General features: G+C 41.0%; 2 protein-coding genes and 1 long non-coding RNA gene across 7 annotated transcripts in view; 2 read left to right on the forward strand and 1 right to left on the reverse strand.

Annotated features, from left to right (window-relative positions):
• The window catches only part of ugcg (UDP-glucose ceramide glucosyltransferase), a 15,943-nt gene extending 11,327 nt beyond the window's left edge, over positions 1–4,616 (forward strand). For 2 of the 3 annotated variants that reach the window (XM_083568811.1, XM_083568810.1), the window contains 7 exons: positions 137–239; positions 350–451; positions 1,398–1,510; positions 2,267–2,445; positions 2,568–2,654; positions 3,215–3,401; positions 3,591–4,616. In XM_083568811.1, coding sequence (XP_083424937.1) covers positions 137–239; positions 350–451; positions 1,398–1,510; positions 2,267–2,445; positions 2,568–2,654; positions 3,215–3,401; positions 3,591–3,761 — 942 coding nt within the window. In that variant the 3' untranslated portion in view covers positions 3,762–4,616. The remainder of the gene's footprint in view (positions 1–136; positions 240–349; positions 452–1,397; positions 1,511–2,266; positions 2,446–2,567; positions 2,655–3,214; positions 3,402–3,590) is intronic. The other variant, XR_014537874.1, reaches the window with a different exon arrangement.
• Positions 4,617–5,607: 991 nt separating this feature from the next.
• Positions 5,608–6,887, forward strand: LOC310741239. The gene is made up of 2 exons (XR_014537895.1): positions 5,608–6,433; positions 6,549–6,887. It is a non-coding gene; the product is annotated as an uncharacterized lncRNA (long non-coding RNA).
• A 10,586-nt stretch (positions 6,888–17,473) lies between these two features.
• ptbp3 (polypyrimidine tract binding protein 3) overlaps positions 17,474–24,656 on the reverse strand; it is a 41,821-nt gene continuing 34,638 nt past the window's right edge. For all 3 annotated transcript variants that reach the window (XM_083568784.1, XM_083568786.1, XM_083568785.1), the window contains exon 14: positions 17,474–23,296. In XM_083568784.1, coding sequence (XP_083424910.1) covers positions 23,164–23,296 — 133 coding nt within the window. In that variant the 3' untranslated portion in view covers positions 17,474–23,163. The remainder of the gene's footprint in view (positions 23,297–24,656) is intronic.

A 24,656-nucleotide genomic window follows, 5' to 3' on the forward strand; every position in this document is an offset into this window, starting at 1 on the left:
TATTTGTATTTTTCTTACTATTTTTCTCTCCTCTTTATATCAGAAATTTTAGTGACCAGGAAAATAAACAAACAAATAAATAAATAATAAATGTAGCAGATGAATGAGTTTCTCTCTGTATTTTTTTCCTCCTCAGTTTGAGATTCTGCTCTGCGTTCAGGACCAAGATGATCCTGCCATCGACGTGTGTAAGAAGCTCCTCGGAAAATACCCCAGCGTCGACGCTCGCTTATTTATAGGTGTGTGAGTCTTAACGAGTGTGTGTGCGTATGTAGTAGTGAAGTTCACAGAAGTGAAAAGAAGTGATGTGGTTTTCCTCCATTTTATGTTCATTTTTTCCTCACTTCAGGTGGTAAGAAGGTCGGTATCAATCCGAAAATAAACAACCTCATGCCAGGTTACGAGGGAGCAAAATACGACCTGGTGTGGATCTGCGACAGCGGCATCCGAGGTAACGCTTTTGACATGTATAATTTTTACACTCCGCCTCTAAACCCCACCTCTCCCCTTAACTCCGCCTCTAAACCCCACCTCTCCTTTTAACTCTGCCTCTAAACCCCACCTCTCATCCAAACTCCACCTCTCCTCTAAACTCCACCTCTAAACTCCACCTCTTCTCTAAGCTTTTCCTCTAAACTCCACCTCTCCTCTAAACTCCACCTCTAAACTCCACCTCTCCTCTAAACTCTTCCTCTAAACTCCACCTCTCCTCTAATCTCCGCCTCTAAACCCCACCTCACCTCTCCTCTAAGCTCTTCCTCTAAACTCCACCTCTTCTCTAAACGCCGCCTCTAAACCCCACCTCTTCTCTAATCTCTGCTACTAAACTCCACTTCTCCTCTAAACTCCGCCTCTCCTCTAAACTCCGCCTCTAAACCTCACCTCTCCTCTAAGCTCTTCCTCTAAACTCCACCTCTCCTCTAAACTCCGCCTCTCCTCTAAACTCCGCCTCTCCTCTAAACTCCGCCTCTCCTCTAAACTCCGCCTCTCCTCTAAACTCCATTTTGCCTCTAAACACGTGAGGTGAATTAGTGACATGTTCTTGTTCTATGTTCTTGTTTCTATAGTAACACCTCCCTCACAGGCACAGTAGAACCTTTAAGAACCAATACTAACACTTCACTTCTCCAAAAGTGAAGATCTTGGCAAAGCAACATGGAGGATGAAGTGCTGGTGATAAATGAGTGTGGGGAGAGAGGGAACATTAGAAAGTTTTGGGGAGAAAAGTGGAAGTTTGGTAATCGGTTGATGAATAAATCGGGTTTGTTTGTACTGCAAATTTCTTTTGTGTGCACATACACACACACACACACACACAAGCGCACACGCCCAGTGCTTCAGTCATTGTTCTTTGTGTGTCTTAATATACGGTTGTGTGTTTATCTGATTTCCCACAGTGAGGCCCGACACGCTGATGGACATGGCTACTCAGATGACCGAGAAGGTGGGTCTGGTTCATGGCCTTCCATACGTTGCAGATCGCCAGGGGTTCGCCGCCACACTCGAACAGGTGAGAGAGAGGGGGGGGGGGGGGTTTCATTATTTGAACGCATTTGACTGTTCATGTGACTAAGCTGGTGACCGAACAAACACACACACACACACACACACACACACACACACAGTAGGATTCACTCCACATGTATATGAGGGGGGAAAAAAACAGAACATGAAGGACGAGTGTGTGTTAGAAACTGGAATTTCAGGTTCCGGACATGATAAAGATGATGTACACACACATATTTCCCCCCTGAATGAATGATGTAATGTGATACCAGTTAACCACCAACTCATACTGAGCCTTTAATATCAACTGATGCATTCATTATTTAAATATATTCAATATTACAGTAACAAATATTTACTCTGAAATGAGCGTTTTAATTTACACACACACAAAAAACCCCCACATAAATTGGGTGAACAAGTCAGTTTCATTTCTTCTGTTTAATAAATAATAGCTGGTCATTAAACACAATTTAAAGGTGTGTGTGTGTGTGTGTGTGTGTGTGTGTGTGTGTGTGTGTGTGTGTGTGTGTGTGTGTTGGTGTACCTTGCTGGGCGTGTCCAGTGTGTTGGTGTACCTCGGTGGGCGTGTCCAGTGTGTTGGTGTACCTCGGTGGGCGTGTCCAGTGTGTTGGTGTACCTCGGTGGGCGTGTCCAGTGTGTTGGTGTACCTCGGTGGGCGTGTCCAGTGTGTTGGTGTACCTCGGTGGGCGTGTCCATTGTTTACATAAATGTGACTCCATGTCTTGTATTCCTGTAGGTGTATTTCGGAACGTCGCACCCTCGCTCCTACATTTCAGCGAACGTGACAGGGATAAAGTGTGTGACAGGAATGTCGTGTCTGATGAGGAAGGACGTTCTGGACCAGGCTGGAGGTCTGATCGCGTTCGCTCAGTACATCGCTGAGGATTACTTCATGGCCAAAGCCATTGCTGACAGGTTTCTCCTCCTTTATACATCTCGCTTTCACTCTTTTATTTCAACTCTTCCATTTTCCTGCCATCGTGCCTCAACTCTCCACGTGGGAAACACTAACTCTTCCTCTCTTCCACGTCTTTTAGAGGATGGAAATTTTCCATGGCGACGCAGGTAGCCATGCAGAACTCCGGCTCGTATTCCATCGCTCAGTTCCAGTCACGCATGATCAGGTACTGCCTCCACTCCTATCTCTCATTTATTTTTACCACAATTAGTGTACTTTTATAAAAAGCTTAAATCTCTAAATTGTATGCTACTTTTTTTTTTGTCACAAACATGTTTATATGCAGTGAAATGAAAACCCGATCGGCTGCTCAGACATTGTGCATTAAGTAAAAGTCTATAAGTGTAAAATATGAGCTAAAAAAAAAAGGAGACATGAAGTGCAAATTTATTTACATGTGCAGAAAAAGGAAGTATAAAAATATAATGAGGTATAACAGATTTAAAATGCTAGCAATGATTATGACAGTGTAAGGTGCAAATCTGCATATTTTAGGGCGGAGCTACACCTGAACCCACTGTGTGATGTCATTAAATAAGTTTAATATAAATCCTCACTATTACTGAGAAACACGTCACGAGCGGTTGTAGACATGATGCACTTCATGATCATCTGAGAGTGAAAAGGCGGAACGTGACAATACGTGTATACGTGAAGCTGTTGTGACAGATGTTAGACAGATGTTATGAAGCGCTTTAAAGCTGATGTCTGCTCTGGTTGCTGCAGATGGGCGAAGCTGCGCATCAACATGCTCCCAGCCACCATCATCGAGCCCATCTCAGAGTGCTTCGTGGCCAGTCTGATCATCGGCTGGGCGGCGCATCACATGTTCCGCTGGGACATCATGGTGTTCTTCATGTGTCACTGTCTCGCCTGGTTCATCGCTGACTACATCCAGCTCCGAGGAGTTCAGGTAACACTGACCCTGACACCACCAATCAACCAGATATACTGATTATTAGAGCAAGCAAGTGACCTTGGCTGACCTTAGCGATGAAGAGGTGCCGGTCATCACGTTATTCTTTAAACACAACGAAATCAGTGTTAGTAACGAACCACGTCTAATTGCGAATGTTCTAAAATGCCGCATGTGGTTCCTCAGGGCGGTCCGCTATCTTTCTCCAAGCTGGACTACGCCGTAGCCTGGTTCATCCGGGAATCCATGACCATCCAGATCTTCCTCTCGGCTCTGTGGGATCCCACAATCAGCTGGAGGACGGGGCGTTACCGGCTACGCTGTGGTGGCACGGCCGAAGAAATACTGGACGTATAGAGAGAAAAAAACTGACGGAAAAAAGCACCTTGAAGCAGCGGACACATTTGTGAAAAATCAGAAAAAAAAGAGGTGGAAAAGCAAAAGTGGGCGGGGCCAGAGCATGCCGAAAATAACTGCTCATAATCATTTCAGATTTACCTGTGTGAGTTTTAAATGTTTTTTTTTTTAAGAACCTGTGAGATGTGCTTTGTGTGTGTGTGTGTGTGTGTGTGTGTGGTCGTGTGTGATCTATTTATGTTCTTGGTGCTTTTGCAGGCCTCGTGATTTGAGGCTGAGTTCCCAAAAAAATGAGCCAATTATGAATGACGTAGGGAAGGAGGAAGTGGGCGTGGCTTGATGATCATATCTATTGGGGGGTAAAAAAAAAAGATCTCAAAAATGCGTTTCATTTATATTTTTATGTCAGAACTGCATGCGTTGATGTACCGCTGTGGTGAAGAACGTAGGGATAAAGCGATATGAATACAGCTAACACACAACATTTATACAGGAGAGAGAGAGAAATATCACAGGATATATTCACTTTTTTTTTTTTGTTGCCTTTTTTGCTTGATGACTGAAGAGAAAATCTGATCTGCTAAAAAAAACAAAAAAAACCCAAACAGTAATAATAAAAGTTGCACAGTAGCATGATGCCGATTCAGTCAGTATTAGTGTGAGATTCCAGTTACGGTTTAAATCGTCCAATCAAATCGCTGCATTTCTACATTTGTGCCACTAGAATTTCCTTTTTTTTTTTTTTTACTCTTCCTTTAAAGCAGAGGTTAGAAATTGAAATGCAAAAAAAAAACGCGACATCCTTTACTGGCTAAAATTAGTCTGCGAAACACGTCCAATTTTTATGCAGCAAAATCCTTTAAAGAAAAGATCTGAAATCAGAATCGCATTAATGGTGCAGACGAAACTGGTGTAAATTTTATCTCGGTTTTTCTATGAATGGAGCATGTAATTGATTTCCGTTTAAAATCCGTATCCTCGTGCTAAGAATCCTGAAAAATTTCCTCCTGATCCGCTGTGGGAGATTCCTGATTGGAGATCAAAACCGTAACAGTTACACTTTATAACAACCGTAACCTCTTCTCTCTTTTTTTTTTTCTTTTCTTTTTTTTTTAAAGCTTGATCATGATATTCACCCACATACACACACACACACACACACACACACACACACACACACACACACACACACACACACACACACACACCAGATACGACTCATGGAGGGCTCTAGGAGGTTCGGACCGGTCGGATCAGGTGTGTTTGGAGCACAAACAGACTCGAATGTTAGTTTAGCTCCGCCCTTGACCACACCCCTTTTCTCTCTCTTTGTGCTGACACGTTTACATTCACGGCATTTGGCAGGGGCCCTTTCAACCCAAGCGACTCAGTTATCTCATTTATACACCTGAGCAGGTGAGGGTTAAGGGCCTCGCTCAGGGGCCCAGCAGCAGCAGCATATTAAATGTGCTGGGATTGGAACTCACAACCTCCAGTGTCTTAACCACTGAGCGACCACGCCCGTTCACGGCATGACGCACATTCCTGTACCTGTCTAAAACTCGTTTATTACACACACACACAATCAGTATTCCCAAGATGATGTCGTTCCCTCACTTCCTGTTTAGTTTTTGTTGTTGTTTTATTTCCCAGCTCGCCTGATCTTTCTTTCCGTTCTGTTCAATCCTGTAGCATTTCAGTCAGACTGAATGGCCAGTTCATTTGTTTGTTTGCTTTTTTTTTTGTCCCCTTAGTAACGAATTTCGAGTAAAATTGCGACGTGTTGAACGTTTGCTCCTCCCGTTACAGAACTGGAAAGAACTCTGTATTAATACGTACGCCGCTCCATCACTTATGTTTTCGTTTGAAACCCCTTACAGCCAATTTCCTATAAACACACACACACACACACACACACACACACACACACACACAGACGTCAGCAATAAGGAAAAGTCTTAACATCTCACTCAGTTCAATCAGTGAATACACACACACGCCATACATGTGTATTCATATCTCTTACACACACACACCTACTATTGAATGTTTTACATTTTATTAAACATTTCAAAATATTTTTGCGAGTGAGCTAGTGTAGTTCAGCAGTGTAGAGTAAGGAGTACTGCTGTGGTGCATGTACAGTACATGGTGTGTGTGTGTGTGTGTGTGTGTGTGTGTGTGTGTGTGTGTGTGTGTGTGTGTGTGTGTGTGTGTGTGTGTGTGTGTGTGTGTGTGTGTGTGTGTGTGTGTGTGTGTGTGAGAGCACGTGCTGATTATGTTGCTGTAGTGAGTATAAATACTACATGATTTTGACACTTTTTATTTCTTCGTCTTTTTCCTGAGCGAGAAAACCATGCTCTGTGTGTGTGTGTGTGTGTGTGTGTGTGTGTGTGTGTGTGTGTGTGTGTGTGTGTGTGTGTGTGTGTGTGTGTGTGTGTGTGACTGTGTGTGTGACTGTGTGTGTGACTGTGTGTGTGACTGTGTGTGTGACTGTGTGTGACTGTGTGTGTGACTGTGTGTGTGAGTGTGACTGTGAGTGTGACTGTGAGTGTGACTGTGAGTGCGTGCGTGCGCAAGAGTGACTTTTTTCAAAACTGTGAGTGAGGGTGGTGTAGTGTAGCTTGCGGTGGGGAACTGGACTGTGTGTGTGTGTGTGTGTGTGTGTGTGTGTGTGTGTGTGTGTGTGTGTGTGTGTTGTAAATGCAAAACTAATGAGAGATTTGCAGCGTTTTGGGGCCCAGATCTTGGCGCATGTGTGTGCAGTTGTGTGAGCAACACATCCAGCCGTGTGTGTGTGTGTGTGTGTGTGTGTGTTCTCCAGTTGTGATCCACTGCTGTTGTTGTGAAGACCTGCTTTTATAAACATGTACAGTATATTTATGAATTTAGTTGTGAATGTTATTGAGGCTTAATTTATTCTCCTGCTGGATTCACTTCCTCTCGTCTGTCTGCAGGGACACGCCGCCATCACTGCTTTTATTTTATTACTTCTTTTTAAAGTCCTGTGTTTCTGTTTTCTTCTTTTTTTTCATAGACGTCTCTGTATTTCTGTGTCTAGGAGGAAAGAACATATCTTCTGAACTGCACCAGGGAAACATTCATTAAAGCTTTACCACACCACCAGTCTGCTGTAGGATCTTCTGTTCTTAATGGGTTCCACTTTGTGGACGAAGGGTTCTTGTGGTTTTTAAGGTTCTGATGGTTCTTAACACCATTTACAGTTTCTATTTGGGGGACTAAAGGGTTCTTAGTGCTCTTAAAGGGTTATTTTGTGACTACAGGTGAACAGAAGGGTTCTTCTAAGGACTGATGGTTCTTATCATCCTACACAGGTCCTACTGGGGGGGGATTAATGTTTCCTTGGGCCCTAAATGGATTCTACATGTGGGGGGCCGAGGGTTCCATTGGTTCTTAAAAGGTTCTGAGGACTACTAGGGGGACTAAAAAGTTCCTATGCTCCTTTAAGGGTTAACTCTAACATTGTGTGCTGATGCATATCTGTGATTCTTGTGGAATCAGGTGTGTGTGTGTGTGTAAGTGTGTGTGTGTGTGTGTGTGTGTGTGTGTGTGTGTGTGTGTGTTTTTATATATATATATATATAATGTGTATGTAACACACACAGACAGAAGGCTGACAAATCTGATCTCACTAAACCTGCTACTAGAAACGTCATTACCTTCTCTAACTCCACCACATGCACAGTGATTACACACAAGACTCCTGGGACATTTGGGTGTACATACTTTTGCACATTCATTCCCCTGTTCTGTGTCCTATGGATTCACACTGTTAGACATCGTGATCACATTAAATGTAACCAGAAACGGCTAAAGAATTCCAGACACGTTGTTTGGTGCTACAGACACCTCCAGGTCTCCTCCAGAAGTTCTGGAACACCACAGTTGGTTTGAGATGAAGCTGAAAGAGACGATAGATCAGGAAATATCATGACTCAGGTTTCCTGAGTCTCATGGTTGAAACGGTCCACTGTGAAGACCAGAGAGCCGTCTATGGGAGATGTTCTAACTACCAGACATGGAACAGATCACCTGAAGACAAACCTTGTGAGACCTGTAAAGAAAAAAATACAAAAACAAAGTCACATCAGCAACGACCTCCACAGGTCAGGTGTGAAGATCTCTCCATACAAACCTCTCCTCAGCGGTGAGAACCAGAAGACCAGACTGGAACCCACAGATGTTCATCAAAGGTTCTGGACTGACATGAACTTAAACCAAACTGATAGAAAGTGTGAGTTAAGAAAGGATCTGCTCAGGATCCAAAACCCCATGGAGAAGCACAGTGGAGGTATCATCACCGCTTGGGTAGAAGTGCATGTGATCTGATCAGTAGGAACTTCTTCATGATGCAGCAAGACGATGAGCCCAAACACACCAAAGCTATTATGTAACCTTCTAGCCTCTAGTTATCCCAGCACCTTCCTCGATGCCACCCTACCCTGCCATGTTATCAGTCCAAAAGTATTGGGACACGATTTCTCCAGCCATATGAGGCTCTTCCTTGAAGTTGGAGACACACAGTTGTATCGGACGTCTTTGGATGCAGGAGCATGAAATTTTGCCTTCACTTGAACTGGGAAACCCAAACCTGTTTCAGCGTGACACTGCCCCACAAAGCCACCTCCATGAAGACGGGTTCCATGGGTTGGAGTGGAAGATCTCCTGCTATAGAGTTCCAACCCTATTGAACACCTTTGAGATGAATGTGAACTCTGACTGCACCCCAGGAACCTCCTCACCTTCTCACCTAAATTACTACTGACTTCACTAACCACTTGTAGCTGAACGAATCTCCACATAATGTAGTGGAACATCTTCCTAGAAGAGTGGAGCTCATTATAGTTGCACTCCACATCGCTGGTCCTCCAGCTGGATAAAGACGAGCACCTGGTCCTTGTCAGAGTCGGAGAAATGTCCTGCTCTCTGTTCGCTCTCACTCTCGCTTCAAAGCGTCGTCTCTTCTCTCATCATCATCATCATCATCATCATCAACAGCAGATATGAAGAAGTCGATTATGTGGTCAAGAGGGAAAAAAAGACAAGATGCCACTAAAGGTCATGAATTGCCATGACAACACACTGCAGCAGGGAACGGGCTCTTTCTGTCTCCGGGGCTAAATTTATCTCACACACACACACACACACACACACACACACACACACACACACACACACACACACACACAGAGCATTTCTACTCTTCTGCAGAGTTTTGTTTCCTCTCATTACTAGCCATAGTTTACTGCAGGAACACTTGAACAGTCTGTTAATGAACACGTTTACACGTGAACTTTATACGCAACAGTGCAAAAGTATTGGTTTTCATTGCAGTTTCGATTTTTCTCTTCAGACTTACTCACATTTCATCTAATCATCACCGGAATGAAGAATAAAAATACAAAATTCTGTTTAAAATGTCATTTGCAAAACTGAAATGTGTTTCGTTACAATGTGTTTAAAAGGAAAATGAAAAAATTGTATCATTTACATTTTCTTTCTCCAGACTGTAGATTTAATGTGTGAAGCTCAATAATATTAATATTAAGATATAAACCTGTGCTGCTGTTTTAGGGAATTAATCAACACCTCTAACACTGACCAATCACAGGCCAGATCACAGCGCTGTGGTGTGTGTTATTAAAGACGTGTCCGAAGGATTCCATGGAGTCATGAAATCAAGAACCAGGAGAACCCCAGTGTGAGATCCATGTGCTGTAATTACTCTTATCTCCAGCCTGGTCAGTGGTTCTGTTACACTGCACTTACTGTTTAAACACACACACACACACACACACACACACACACACACACACACACACACACACTTATCACAGGCGTGCAGATTGAAGCAGAGGTTCCAGGACACGGCTCTCGTTTCAGACACTGTTCTCCAGAATCCATACCTGAGTTCATTAGCGGTGGTGTATCACTGACACAGCGCTGTGACTTCAGCACCACTTCACTACATTCACAGCCCAGAGGAGGAACTCTGTGGAATGACCAGCAGGGAAAAGAAAAACCAACAATATGGACTCACAAAAATAACTGTGTTTCCATTTTTTTTTATCTGTAAACTCTAATAATACAATACAGATATCAGTCACTGCTCTAAGAGAACCTCAGAGTAGAACAGTTCCATTTTAGAACCCTCGAAGAACCCTTTAAAAAAGAAACATGTTGCTACGGAAACCGCTTCTGTTCTAGGGTTCAAACTGGAACCAGTACAGGGTCTCCAGAGGGACAAACACTACCTCTGTGAAGTAACTGTAGTATCAGTATCTAGAACCTTTAAGACTCCTGTTTCTTAGTTCTCTTTATGGTTCTCTCTTTTATGCTCTGATGAAAGATCCTCTAAGTACCGAAAGAGTTCCTCTAAAAAAACCTTACAGAACATTTATTATAATATTATAGTACTGGAACATTTGACTGGATTTTTCGGTAATAATGTTATTATGATATAATTGGAGAATTAAATATTAACTATAAAACTCTAGAAACCTTCTTTGTTGAAAGTTCTCTATGGAACCATCCTTCTGAGGAACAAACAGAACCTTATCTGTAAGCATGTGTAGTAACTGCTCCTCATATTCAGTGTGGTGAGGATGGAGGATGATCTGCACATGATCAGATCCACAACACTCGGGGAGGTCATGTGACCTGCAGCTCGCTCTCACTGCTATGTGACTGAAGCAGGAATGTCAGGAATCTCAGCAGCACCTGCTAATCTCTTCCTTCTGCAAGATCTTCCTCCAGAGATGGAGACTTTTTCAAACCAGAAAGATCTAAACTATTACTCTTCCAATTAATAGAAGCAGATTAGATCAGATCTGCTCCAGATCAGACTGCATCATCTCATTTTTAGTAAAGTAAAGCATTGTACTTTTTATCCGGTTATAGTTACATTTCATGTTCCGAGCTTCTATAATGTTAAAGAGAACAGAAACCATCACGTCCTGAACCGTGTTACTGACACTGGAGACTCGTATCACGAGATAGATCGTGTGCTGTACGCGTTCCCAGTGAACGAGCTGTCGCCATGGAAACAATAACATATAAAGCAATTTATATCAACCTGCACTATTGTGACGAGCTGCTGTTCACCACCATCTGACCAATCAGAGAGCACGATTTTCACATCAGAGCTCCGAATCATTTTTCTCTTTTCATCTGCTGATTTGTTTGATCCTAAATGCAGAGTGTGTGTGTGTGTGTGTGTGTGTGTGTGTGGGTGTGTGTGCGTGTGCGTGTGTGTGTTTCACTGGGACTGTGAAGACTGTGAAGATGTGTCTAATGAGACAGATGGTGAGACAAAGCAGGCTACAGACTGGAATATTATCTGGGTGTGACTTCATCAACACACTGACTGCACTGTAGTCTTCTGCTCACACACACACACACACACACACACACACACACACACACACACTAGAATGTGTAATTTTTGTCATTCCTGGTGATAAATACTGAGAGGAAGTTGACAAGTTGAGGGGCGATATGTACAAGTGTGTGTGTGTGTGTGTGTGTGTGTGTGTGTGTGTGTGTGTGTGTGTGTGTGTGTGTGTGTGTGTGTGTGTGTGTGTGTGTGTGTGTGTGTGTGTGTGTGTGGCTCCCTTTGTGGTGTGTGTGTGTGTGTGTGTGTGTGTGTGTGTGTGTGTGTGTGTGTGTGTGTGTGTGTGTGGCTCCCTTTGTGGTGTGTGTGTGTGTGTGTGTGTGTGTGTGTGTGTGTGTGTGTGTGTGTGTGTGTGTGTGTGTGTGTGTGTGGCTCCCTTTGTGGTGTGTCATCTCAGGTCATGTGTTTTTTGGGGACTGAATTTTTGTAACCCAAATAATTTTAGAACAGAATTTTATTCTAAATAAATATTAAATTAAATGTATATTTGAACACATTCTAGAAATAATTTTAATCATTTAAAATGTACTTCATTAGAAAATTAGAAAAAAAAACATGGTTCATGGTTTATTAAATGTATTATTAAAGTAAATGTTAATTTAAACTAAAAATCTATATATAAATCTATAAATATTTTATTAAGAAATATTTATATTATAATCCATTTTTACATTATAAAATTATTTCATCTGACTTTTAGTAGAGAATTGTGTTATAATTAATTGAAAATGTATTGTTATTATTTTAATTATTATCATATATTATTTTAAGTCTTTTAAATAATAATTGATAAATAATAGATTTTATAAAAAAAAAAAACAATTCCATAAAAGTAATGTTAATGTTTTGCTTAATAATAAAATACTATATATAAAATGTGAAATTAGACCTTTTTTTATTTATTTTATTTTATTTTTTTACAAAAAATATTATTTTATTTAAAAAAATAATAATTTCTAATCCCGCACCAGCATGTGGAATTGTACATATATATTTGTAAACAAATTCCTTGTAAGCGGAAACACACTTCGCACTAGAGCACTTTCTGATTCTGATGTATTTCGTATCACTGAATAAACAGAGGAAATATAATCTCGTTCATATATTCAGATCTAATCTAATCTAATCTAATCTAATCCAAATCACTCACGTAATATTTTATAGATTTACAGGAACAGTGAATAAATAAATACAATGATTTCTGTAGTAAAGGTTTGGGAGGAAGTGGGGGAGGAACGAGCTGTGAAGGTCATGTGATGGTCACTCGAGATCAGGAGCCAAATGGAGTGTTTCAGGATGGAGTTCAGCGCTGAAGAACTTCTGGGGGATTTACTGGAGAAGACGTGAAGGAGCTGTGAATGTGTGCAGTGATGGAGGGATGAGACGAGTTCTGCAGTGGAACAGACGAGGGGAACCTACAGAGGGTCGAGGGGAATGGACAGAAGGACAAATGGACGAGGGGAACAGACAGATGGACAGGTGGACGAGGGGAACAGTCAGACAGATGAGGGGAACGAAAGATGGACAGGTGAACGAACGAGTGAAGGAAAGGGAGTCCATCAGCAGCTGTTGGAGTCTCCTCTGTAGAGTCCTCTGGAGCAGATTGGTGTCTCTGAGGTCATAAATAATGTTGAATTGAAAGTGCTGATGCAGCATCTAATCTCCTGCCCATAACACAGCATCACTTTCTCCTTTAAACGACTCTTAAACCATCAGCCTAAAAGAAAAATAAATAAATAAGCAGAACTCGTTCTGTTCTCAACTAATAAATTACACTGTTCAATAAATACAGAAGCTGTTCTGCAGTGATGCAGGAGGGAGATGATCGTGAGGATTTCAGGAAGCAGTCCAAAAAAAAATTGTCTTTTATTATTATTATTATTGTTGTTGTTGTTGTTGTTGTTGTTGTTGTTGTTGTTGTTATTATTGAATTGTGATCGGTCACAAGGCTCGTTCTGATGCATTTTTGCTTTATAGAAACTCGTAAAGCGCCGATCAACAAATACACATTGATGTGGTGAAGTTTTCTGGAAGGAGAGCCGTGTGTTTGTAGAAGGTGTGTTGAAGGAGTCTGCATTGTCAGGTCTGTGTTACAGTGTACCAGAAGCACAGCTGGAACTTTTCCCACATCTTCAGGACTTATGCGATCCCAAACTGCTACTGATTATTCACTTTTTCTGGAGACTTTGGTGTAAACTACACCTGCTCCTGATCCAAGAATGTGGCCTTCTTATCGTCTTGTGCGTATCCCCCCTGTTGCCAATACTTCTACTCGGACAGACCTTTGTCTGGCCTCTCCTTCCCCCATTAGATCCTGCTACTATTCATGATAGTGAGGGTGCAGCTTCCCATGCCGGCCAGTGTGGCCATAACTATGGTCCTACTGCTCATGTTGGTGACGTCGACAGCGGCAGCGACTATTCTGGTGGTGGACAGGAGCAGTCAAAAAGCTTTTTACATGTTTTAGTGAGTGTTATTTGAATTTTCTATGATTTATGTTTACTTAAGCATGAATAAGATCCTACAGAATTTTACACGTTTTAACGTATTTTGGTCACAGTGACTTAAGGAGAGAGAGAAGAGTGAGACCGGAGAGGAAACGAGTGTTTACAGCTGCTATAATGCTGTGAGGAAACGCAATCACTCGGGATTGCATTGTTATAAGAAAGTTATCTTTCAAAATGATTTCCTAAAAAACCCATCCCTCAATGATGCTTATCTGATTCTGAATTCTTTTTAACTTCTCCACTTCCTGTCTCCAGCTCCTGTCACGTCCCACTGATCTGTACAAATTTCTTCTCCGACTCAGTCCATCATGCCAACATCTGTCCTCCTAAAACCGTATGTTTTATATCCTGATTGTATTTTTTAAAATTCAGAAACCCCAAAGACGATCAGATCAGATCAGATACAACGATCACAAGAATGCACACATCACTAATAGGTAGCAGAGGTCAGTAGCAGATAGTGGACCAGGAATGCCATTATTTTCCAGCCTGCATGCCAATAAGAGCAGAGTGCAGTGTTTAATAATAAATACTACTATTAATAAGCCTAATTATTTATGAATAATAGATTTATATTTGATAAATATGGTGTTTATAGACGCTTTGTTGAACGGCAGTAGGTTGCAGTCAATAAAAAGGTGTTAGTTATACAGAAAGCTGTTTATACCATCAGCATGAAATAGTTTTTATTGTCTTTTTAAGTTGATTATTAATAAATTATTAATAATATGGTGCTCGGTAAGTGTCTGCAAATCTGCAGCTATGAATCAGCGCCCTCTAGCGGCCATCAATATACACTAGAATCAGTTATTACCGCGTGACCAAAAAGCACCTTTTTTATAGCGCACACACACACACACACACACACACACACCACACACACAGTTTTTTTTATGCAAGATATGTGTAAAACCACAGGAAATTTACTTTAATGTAACAAAGGGCATTCCCAAATTGTGTGTGTGTGTGTGTGTGTGTGTGTGTGTGTGTGTGTGTGTGTGTTTATTGAGACACAGCTCTGTGTCAATCAACAAATTCAGAATAGTGAAACAATCCACACAGATTTACAAATTTACACCTAGAAGTTATTGAGCATCTCCAGTCCATCGAGCTTCATGTTTTTGAGAAGTTGAAGAGAATCGAGGCCCAGAGGAGCTCAGGGACTTTAAATATCTTTTTTCTATAAATTATGTTGAAGGTACTATTGATTATGAGTGAACTTACAGGGTTTCTTGCCAGTTCTCCAGACAGTTAAATTATTTTAGCTACAAAGAACCTACTCTCTTAGAGTTCATGTTCCCAACTTGGTCCTGGAGAAGCCCCTGTCCTTCATACTTCCTGTTTTTAACTACATGTACACTACACTCTCTCAGATTTTCCAGCACTGCTCATCTGGTTCCACCAACCCTCATGGTATAACTAAAGACCTTCAACAAGAATCTGGGTTCTGGCACCAAGGTGATGGAATGAACCTCTTCTGAATGTCTCAAACAAAAGACCCAAAAGTTTTCCTGAAGTTTTTTAATTAGCAAATGTTTTTTATCGGCTGATGTTTCTTTTAGTCTTAGACATAGTGATCCAGCAGTATTCATTTATTGATTAATAAGATGTTCTACAGGACTTGGGATCCTCAAGAGTTCCTTGGACTCAGAACTTTAAAAATGCATTCAATGAACCATCTGAATGTTCTAGGTGGAACTATTTAGATTTTCAGATGTACTGCTGAACGTTTTATTCCGAATTGCATTGGAGGGAAAATACAAATCTCACTTTATATCAGTGTTTCAGGTTAAACTTTGTGCTCTGGTGAACTTCAGCTTTGTAACACGGTAATACCTCAGAAAATAATCTCATCAGTTTCAGAAATCAGAGCAGAACAGAGCAGGATGAGGACCACACACTGACACTTGGATGGTCATGTAGTAGTTGATGCGTTTTGCCAGCAGAAGAGAACAGAGCACGAGCAGGAAGTGTTGGAGGGATTCTGTGGGAATTTGTGGAATTTTATCGTAATCAAGTGTCAAAACTACAAATATCTCAGAAATTTGAGAAATGTTTATTGTTCCACATTTTTTAAGTTGTAAAGTTTGGTGTGAATAAATTAGTAAACTTTAGTAAACTAGTAGAATGTAAACTTGATGAACGTATACGATTTGAAAAGTTTGTAAAAAATGCAGAAATACCAAAACTGTACATTTATGAAATAGACATCAGGTACAGATGTGTTAGACTTAAAATGTGTACTATACAGATGTTAGATTAAAAAAATATATACTATACAGATGTGTTAGACTTAAAAATGTTACTATACTAAAATTGTGCCAGTTCCTAAATGTAAAATCGATCAATTTTGTAAAGATTTAAATGTAAAATTAGTCATTAATCATAAAAAAGCTTTAAAAACATTTCGAATCTCGCGGTTGTGAAACTGCCAGTTGCGTGAATTTGCAGATTTCCTCCAATCACGAGCCGTGTATAACTGACGTCAGCTAAAACTGAACAAACCAATCAGAACTCCCCGTTGGAGGTGGCGCGCGTGCAGGCCGGTAATAACGGCGCGTTATAATCTGAGCTCATGACGATGTCGGAAGATTAAAAGAAATCCCGGTAAATAAATAATGTGTAATCAATGTGTTCCTTAATGCAGAAGAGCAGGAACATGGAGGTGCAGAGGGACAGTTCAGATCTTCAGATGATCAGACAGTGGAGAAATCAGAAATAAGATCATAAAATAAAACACTGGGGTGGAAATGTTACCTCATTACTAAATACACATTTGTTCTGTTTTCTGTTTCAAATATTCATTTCTTAATTTTGGGGTGAAAAAAGGGGATGAAGGCTTTTTATTAAACACAGAAAAATACAGTAATAATAATAATAATAATAATAATAATAGAGATTATGACCTGTGTTAATGATCCACATTCGATTAATTCTGGCAGAAAAACACTCGCCAGTAAAGTGAGCGCTCAGTGGCCTGCAGATTAAATTGTGATTAGATTAGATTAGATGAGATTAGATGAGGTGAGACGTGAATGTGTGTTAGAGCAGGAGAAACCTGTGCAGGTGGTAGTAAAGGTGTGGTGTGGAACAGAACCGAGGGAAAAGAACCAGTTTCACTCTCATACCACTGACCACAGAGCAGAGCGTCAGAAAAACAGATACAAACCCAGAATCTCAACATTAAAGTGTCAGAAACAGTCAGAATTCATAGAATCATCATCATGATTAATAATGACCATAAATCTGACCGGTTAATGGACAGAAGAAAGATGAGAGGGAGAGAGGGGGGGGGGGGGAGCGGGAAGAATAAGAGAAAGAGAGAGAAAAAAGAAAGGGAAAGGATAAGAGAGAGAGAGAGAGAGAGAGAGAGAGAGAGAGAGAGAAAGAGAGAGAGAAAAAAGAAAGGGAAAGAATGAGAGAGAGAGAGAGAGAGAGAGAGAGAGAGAGAGAGAGAGAGAGAGAGAGAGAGAGAGAGAAGGATGGTCCTGGATTCATCTTCATGTCTGTAGGATCAGGAACATAAAAGGTTCCCAGGAGGAAAAGCAGGAAGAAACAGAGGACTGAGGGAAGTACAGGTGTCATGACATTTATTCGAGGCATGCTACAATTAAAGTTAATTAGGAAAAAAATCAGCAGAGACTCGGAGTAATAATAATAATAATAATAATAATAATAATAATAATAGCTGTAACTCTAGTTATGATTATGCATAATCGATAAGCAATAAAAAAAAAAATCCTACAAAAACACAAAAATAAAATCCGAAATCCACCATGCACAGCAAAAACTTAGAAAATATGTTTCTTTAATAGTTTAATCTTCTATTTGCATTTTTATTACATCAAACCCAAACCGTCCTCCTCTCATCTCTCCATCATTTCCACACAAACGGCACATAAACGACTTGTACAAATAAAAAGCGGGTCCTGCTGCCATATCAAAATACAGAAGACAAAAAACATGTTGAATTTTCATAAATATATAAAAAACCAGTTCATATCAACTGATGTGTTGAATCTTGTTCCCAGAAACCTTTAGATTTTTGTTGATTTTTCTTCTTTTTTTTTGGCCAGGTTTTAACAGAAAAAAAGAAAAAGGGAGCACATATTTACAAGCACTTGTTTGTTTTGGTAGTGGAACATTCATATGAATGTTTATAGGCGTTTATAAATACGGGCTTTTCAAGGCGAGCTGAAGGTCATGAGGTCGGACCGCAGGCACTTCCTGTATGTGCGTCGTGCCTGAGTTGAGCTTTTTCTTTTTTTTTTTTCTTTTTTTTTATGTCCCTCCCTTTTAATGCAAATCACCTTAAAATTTCAGTACGATAAAAATGTAGCCCAGATCATGTGAAGACCAAAAAAAGGTGAAAAAAAAAAAAAATGAGGGAAAAAAAAAATCGATGTTTTGCAAAAGCAACAAAATAATTCGTGCTACTCAAATGAGTCTCATTATTTATTTGTTAATTAATATTCGGCTAACGAGGCCCCGCCTATTAATTAACAAATATTTATTCCACCCACAAAAAAAGCAAAAAAATTTTTTTTTAAAAGCTGAGGTTTTATAATAAAAGCACAAAAACCCGTAACTTTAATTATTTATTTTTTTAAAAATCCTCATGGCATTTCAGAGTCCAATTCGAGTCGGATTCCTTTGGTAATAATAAAGCTTTTAGAATTAAAATTAGTGTAAGGATGAGATGAAAATTAATTCATTTATGCTGCTTTGTTTGTGAAATCTCAACTGATTTAAGAGTAAATTTGATGACGAAATGACGCCTAGAGGTCAAATGAATGACAATAATTATCGGTGCGGGGGGGGGAGGGGGTGAGATGGGGTGATTAGATATTGTGATGCTCTGTTATGTTTTATGGCTTCACCTTCTGTTTGAGGGGAAATAGAGTTAAAAAACAAAAACAAAAAAACAAAACAAACATTGGTTCTGATTTCTGATGCACATGCAGGAAGTTACACGCAGCGGTGGATTGATGGATGAAAGGCACATAAACTTTGGTCCTGCGTTATTTGTGTTTAATTTCCATATAAAACCTTTTTTTTTTTTTTTTGATAAAACTGTAGGCGGAGTTTAACAGAAACGCGTCTGACGTCACGGTGGGAACGATGCTGCCTGAGTCGAAAGACAGGACTGAAAATGATGTCGGAATAAAATAATTTTAAAAAGACGTAACAGTGATGGAGAGAAAAAACTTCATCAGAATCAGAGTGAACTGCGTTTTTAGTGCCGCATGAAAAATCTGGCTTTTTCTCCTGTTTGTAATGAAAAGCTTTTACAGGTACAGCATTCAGCATCATGCTGCTCATACCACCACCACCACACACACACACACACACACACACACACACACACACACACACACACACACACACACACACACACACACACACACACACACACACACACACACACACACACACACACACACACACACACCCGAGCCGCCTTTATCCAATTTCACATCCTTACAAATAAGAGGGGGAAAATTATATAAAGAAAAAAATCTCTACAGAGCACAAAACAGGCCACGCCCACTAAAAATCAATCTGATAATAAGATACAGTAAATAAGTTGAACACACACACACACACACACACACACACACACACACACACACACACACACACACACACACACACAGATCAGATCTCAGATCGTTCGGCTCAGAACTCCAATCAATTGTTTTTTTGTACAGGAAGTGACACGTGCTGCGTGTCTACAGGAAACTCCACCCTAATGAACACTTTCAAAGCTAATATTCAGCTTAACGCAAAAGTTTGCGCACCCTTACGGATGTAACGTAACGAGATGTACGTAATTACAGTCGTAAACAACGTCGAGTTCATAAGTAACGTACGAGTTACGCACTTGCGGGAAGGGGCGGGGCTTATCTAAATCAGGGGCGTGTCTAAAAGAGTTTGACCTCAACCCTGGTATTTAGTTTGAATTATTTCAGCCAATGAATCCACACCTGATGTGAATTAAACACAGGATTATTACACGCCTTTATTTTGAGTTCGAGTCCCGACGCTACAGTAACAAAGACCCGGAGCTCAGAATCCTGCTGAAGGAACACCAGCTGTGGAACACCAGGAACACCACTGAGACATTCCCCAGAGCTCTCACACCATCCTTTACCAAGAGGTCAAAAGAAGTAGGAGATATTTATATATTAAGAGACTAGTGAAAGATCTGGTCAAAAGTTTGTGCCCCCTGATGCTGCTCTAAACCAAAAAGCCCCCCCGTCAGAAGTGTTTTCCACCTAAATTTTTGCCAAATGGCTGAATTTTGTTAGGTATAAATTGTCTTTTTTTCCTTTTTTTTTTTAGAATGTTAAAGTTACAAATATTAAATAAAAAATGGAGATCTGCAAACTTTTGTACTGTTAAAAGTCAGAACACACTTCAATGCAGATGTACAGACTCTCGATTTTACAGCATTTCATCAGGCAGAGACGACGAGCTGAGATACACACACACACACACACACACACACACACACACACACACACACACGACGGAGACCCACAGCATAACACCAAGCATTGTTTTTACACATCAAATCGTTCGTTCTCGTTTCTCCAGTGTGCCTTTGGAGCACCAAACGTTAAATTATGATTAAAAAACCAAAACACAAAAAAAAAACACACAATACTGAAGTCTCCACAAAAATACACATCTAACAAAAAAATAAAAAAAAACACAAAAACAGCTCAACCCTCTCACCAATCACACAAAATAGTACTTAAGATATTTTAGGTAATATTTTCTAAAACCTATTTGATTATAAACACATTATAAGGCACATAATAAGAAAATTAAGTAAATACACAGTAAATATGATTTTTTTTCACCATGATGTCATGAACGATTATAGTGGTACAAAAACCCGGTGAGTGTTTTTTTTGTTGTTGTTTTCTGTTGTTTCATTTTGTTTCTCTCCATAAAAAAGAACAAATTACCAAAAATAAGTAACTTCTTTTTTTTTTCTCCAAAAAATCTTAACAATCGTTAAAGATAAATAGACCTGAATAGTTTTGCTTTATGTAAGACTGTAAACTTCAAAGAAAAAAAAAAATCATTTTCTTTTCAGAAGTGTCAGAGCGAAAAGGGTAGAATCGATCGCTTCGGGGGAAAAAAATAAAAATAAAAAAGACAAGACACTGTCCCCTGCCCTGCATTTCGTTTTCAATGCTAATTTAATGCTAAATTAAGGTTTCCTTTTTGGATAATTTTTTACTTTTTTTGTTGAACAGGAAAAGGATTTTTTCAGGAAAGGGAACAGCGCCATCTAGAGGCCCTCCAGGGAATTCTTAAGTTTTGAGGATGAGTCTGATCCTGTATCCTGAGAACCAACAGTCTGATCTTTATCTCATCTAATCAGGATCTGACTATGTGAGTAAAGGTGTGTTAAGAAAAAAGGTTACCAGGTCTGTGTGTCTGAATCTGAAAATCAGTTGCATTTGTATTTCATTTCTGGGGGCTTCACGAGACTCCGACCCAAAGGTCACGATGCAAAAGAAATAAGAGAAATTAAGAAGAGCAAATCTGCGGATGAGCCGCTGTGACGACCACTAATGGGAGAAGCTGAAAGGAGAAGAAGAGTAAATCTGACATCTGGGATGCTGAATCAAATATGAACTCTTTGTGCATTAAAAAGTCCAAGATTGGGACCTGTATTTATTTCAATCGTCTCAAAAAGTTCAATTTATTTCCGCAAAAAAAATTACATTTCAATGCCTAACATCAGCAGAAAAACCTGTGCTTATCCGAAACACTTCGTTCCTCTTATAATTGACTAATTTATTTTTATCTGTTTATAGTTACTTTTTATGTCGGTGACTACAGTAACTACAGTAGCTTCCAAATTGCCAGCCTCTTTCTGAACACACTGACACTGGAGACTCCTTCCTTCAACGTAACAGAAGGATGGATGTGTGTGAATTAATAAATGTGAATAAACTGTTACTACAGAAACAATAATGAAGATCTTCTGACAGAGTGAATAAAAGCTTTGAATAACACAGACCTGGCAACCCTGCAGGCTGATGTTTCTTCAGGATATCAGGATTGAACTCTTTTTCCTGTTTTTTTTTTTACAATTTACACTGAACATTTGAATCTTATTACCAGTTTTTTTTTGTCGTTTTGTTTTCTGAAGACCTGATAAGGTCACGTCACTAACACGCTTCACCACACCATCAACAAGAGATTCAAACCCGAAAGCTTTTTCTCCCTCTGCCACAGAGATGCACTTTCTCTCTCTTTTTTTAGTATCTCTCGCATTTCTTTTCTTATTTTGGTTTGGACGTGTGGAGGTGGGACAGCAAGGTGAAAGAAAGAGAGAGAGAGAGAGAAAATAGCCTCCATCAAATCTGATTCATCTGTTTGACTGGTTTCTGATTCTTAGAAACCTGGAAAGAAAAGAATGTAAAAAATGAAACGCTATTGATTACCAGAGGGGCAGTGAATGGAGAGGGAATCGATCAGCAATCAGAAAGCATCGTTCATCATTCATCAGGGGGCGGGGCTACATAATTCACATTCAAAATGATGTTAAAATGACAGGAGGCGGGGCTTCCTGACAGCCAGGCTCTGCTGACTGGTGTGTTCCAGCATGATTGACACGCCGGACGTGTTTTCCTGGAATGATCGTGCATGTGTTTGTCTATAAAAACGTCTCGGAACATTGGAACGCAGGCCGAGCAGGTCCAGACCAGGTCCAGACCAGGCTATTTATACGCTTACAATATTTTTTTGTTTTAAACAAAACCCATTTCACAGGAGAACATCAGATCTTTCAGGATGAATTCAGGGATCCCGAGTGCATCTAAGGAACCGCTCCCCTTCCATCACAAGGACACGTTACTGCTACGTGAAAGATAGCTCTCGTTGGTGAGGGAACGTCGCTACAGGGTGTTCACCCGGCGGCACCTTGTGATGACATCACAGATATTCAAAAAGGGTGTGGCCTATCCGAGGAGGCTCCAGTTCTGAAGGCTGGATGGAGCACCTGGGTAGAAGTTGAACAGTTAAATAGCACTACAGGCACGTCAACATCCACGTTCACGTCCAAAACTTTTCCAAACATCTCCATCAAAGTCAAACAGAGATCCTTCTCTCATCCAGCGACGGCTGTGCTGCAATGGCTGTGAGATCAAACGCCTTCGAGACGACGCTCACACGTCTCCATCTTGTATTATATATATAACAGCCTTCAGTTCATCTGTAGCTGAAGGTCATACAGTAGTCTCTAACTTTAAAACCCCTAAAAGCTCTAAATCTACCCGAAGTCTGTTTTTTTTTTTTGCGTATTTTTCATTATTGTACTTTTTTTAAATCATGTCTTTAGTGACAGAAGTTCAGTCACTCTTCATCTCTCAGATTTAAACCCGTGAACAGAACAGCGGTGGTGCTGAGGGAGGGATAGAGGGATGGAGGGAGGGATGGAGGGAAGGGAACGCTGCTAGATGGTTGATTTGGAGAAGGACACCCGGAGGTGGTGGTTCTCTCCCAGGTCGTAGTTATGGAGGTCAATCAGGGCCTGGATGGCCTCCTCCACCGAGCCCAGCTGGATCAACGCCATCTTACGATCCTTCCTATTAGAGGAGAAAGAGAGGGGTCAACAGAGGGAGAGAAAGGGAGGGAAAGAGAGAACGTGGAGAGAATGAAGGGGAGATCGTACAGTAAATGGAGGAAGAGCGAGAGAGAGGGAGTGTGGAGAGAGAGAGAGGGGAGAGAGGGGACAAAATGAAGGGAAGATCGTACGGTAAATGGAGTAAGAGAGAGAAAGAGAGAGAGAGGGAGTGTGGAGAGAATGAAGGGGAGATTGTACAGTAAATGGGGAGAGAGAGAGAGAGAGAGAGAGAGAGAGAGTGTGGAGAGAATGAAGGGGAGATCGTACAGTAAATGGAGGGAGAGAGGGAGAGAGAGAGAGAGAGAGAGAGAGAGAGAGAGAGAGAGAGAGAGAGAGAGAGAGTGAGTGAGTGAGTGAGTGAGTGAGTGAGTGAGTGAGTGAGTGAGTGAGTGAGTGAGTGAGTGAGTGAGTGAGTGAGTGAGTGAGTGAGTGAGTGAGTGAGTGAGTGAGTGAGTGAGTGAGTGAGTGAGAGAGAGAGAGAGAGAGAGAGAGAGAGAGAGAGAGAGAGAGAGTGTGGAGAGAATGAAGGGGAGATCGTACAGTAAATGGAGGGAGAGAGGGAGAGAGAGAGAGAGAGAGAGAGAGAGAGAGTGAGTGAGTGAGTGAGTGAGTGAGTGAGTGAGTGAGTGAGTGAGTGAGTGAGTGAGTGAGTGAGAGAGAGAGAGAGAGTGTGGAGAGAATGAAGGGGAGATCGTACAGTAAATGGAGGGAGAGAGAGAAAGAGAGAGAGAGGGAGTGTGGAGAGAATGAAGGGGAGATCGTACAGTAAATGGGGAGAGAGAGAGAGAGAGAGAGAGTGAGTGTGGAGAGAATGAAGGGGAGATCGTACAGTAAATGGAGGGAGAGAGGGAGAGAGAGAGAGAGAGAGAGAGAGAGAGAGTGAGTGAGTGAGTGAGTGAGTGAGTGAGTGAGTGAGTGAGTGAGTGAGTGAGTGAGTGAGTGAGAGAGAGAGAGAGAGTGTGGAGAGAATGAAGGGGAGATCGTACAGTAAATGGAGGGAGAGAGAGAAAGAGAGAGAGAGGGAGTGTGGAGAGAATGAAGGGGAGATCGTACAGTAAATGGGGAGAGAGAGAGAGAGAGAGAGAGTGAGTGTGGAGAGAATGAAGGGGAGATCGTACAGTAAATGGAGGGAGAGAGAGAGTGAGTGAGCGAGTGTGGAGAGAATGAAGGGGAGATCGTACAGTAAATGGAGGGAGGGAGGGGGAGAGAGAGAGAGAGAGAGTGAGTGAGTGAGTGAGTGAGTGAGTGAGTGAGTGAGTGAGTGAGTGAGTGAGAGAGAGAGAGAGAGAGAGAGAGAGAGAGTGTGGAGAGAATGAAGGGGA

This window comes from Silurus aristotelis (genome assembly GCF_946808225.1).
Source record: "Silurus aristotelis genome assembly, chromosome: 18".
Lineage (NCBI taxonomy): Eukaryota > Metazoa > Chordata > Actinopteri > Siluriformes > Siluridae > Silurus > Silurus aristotelis.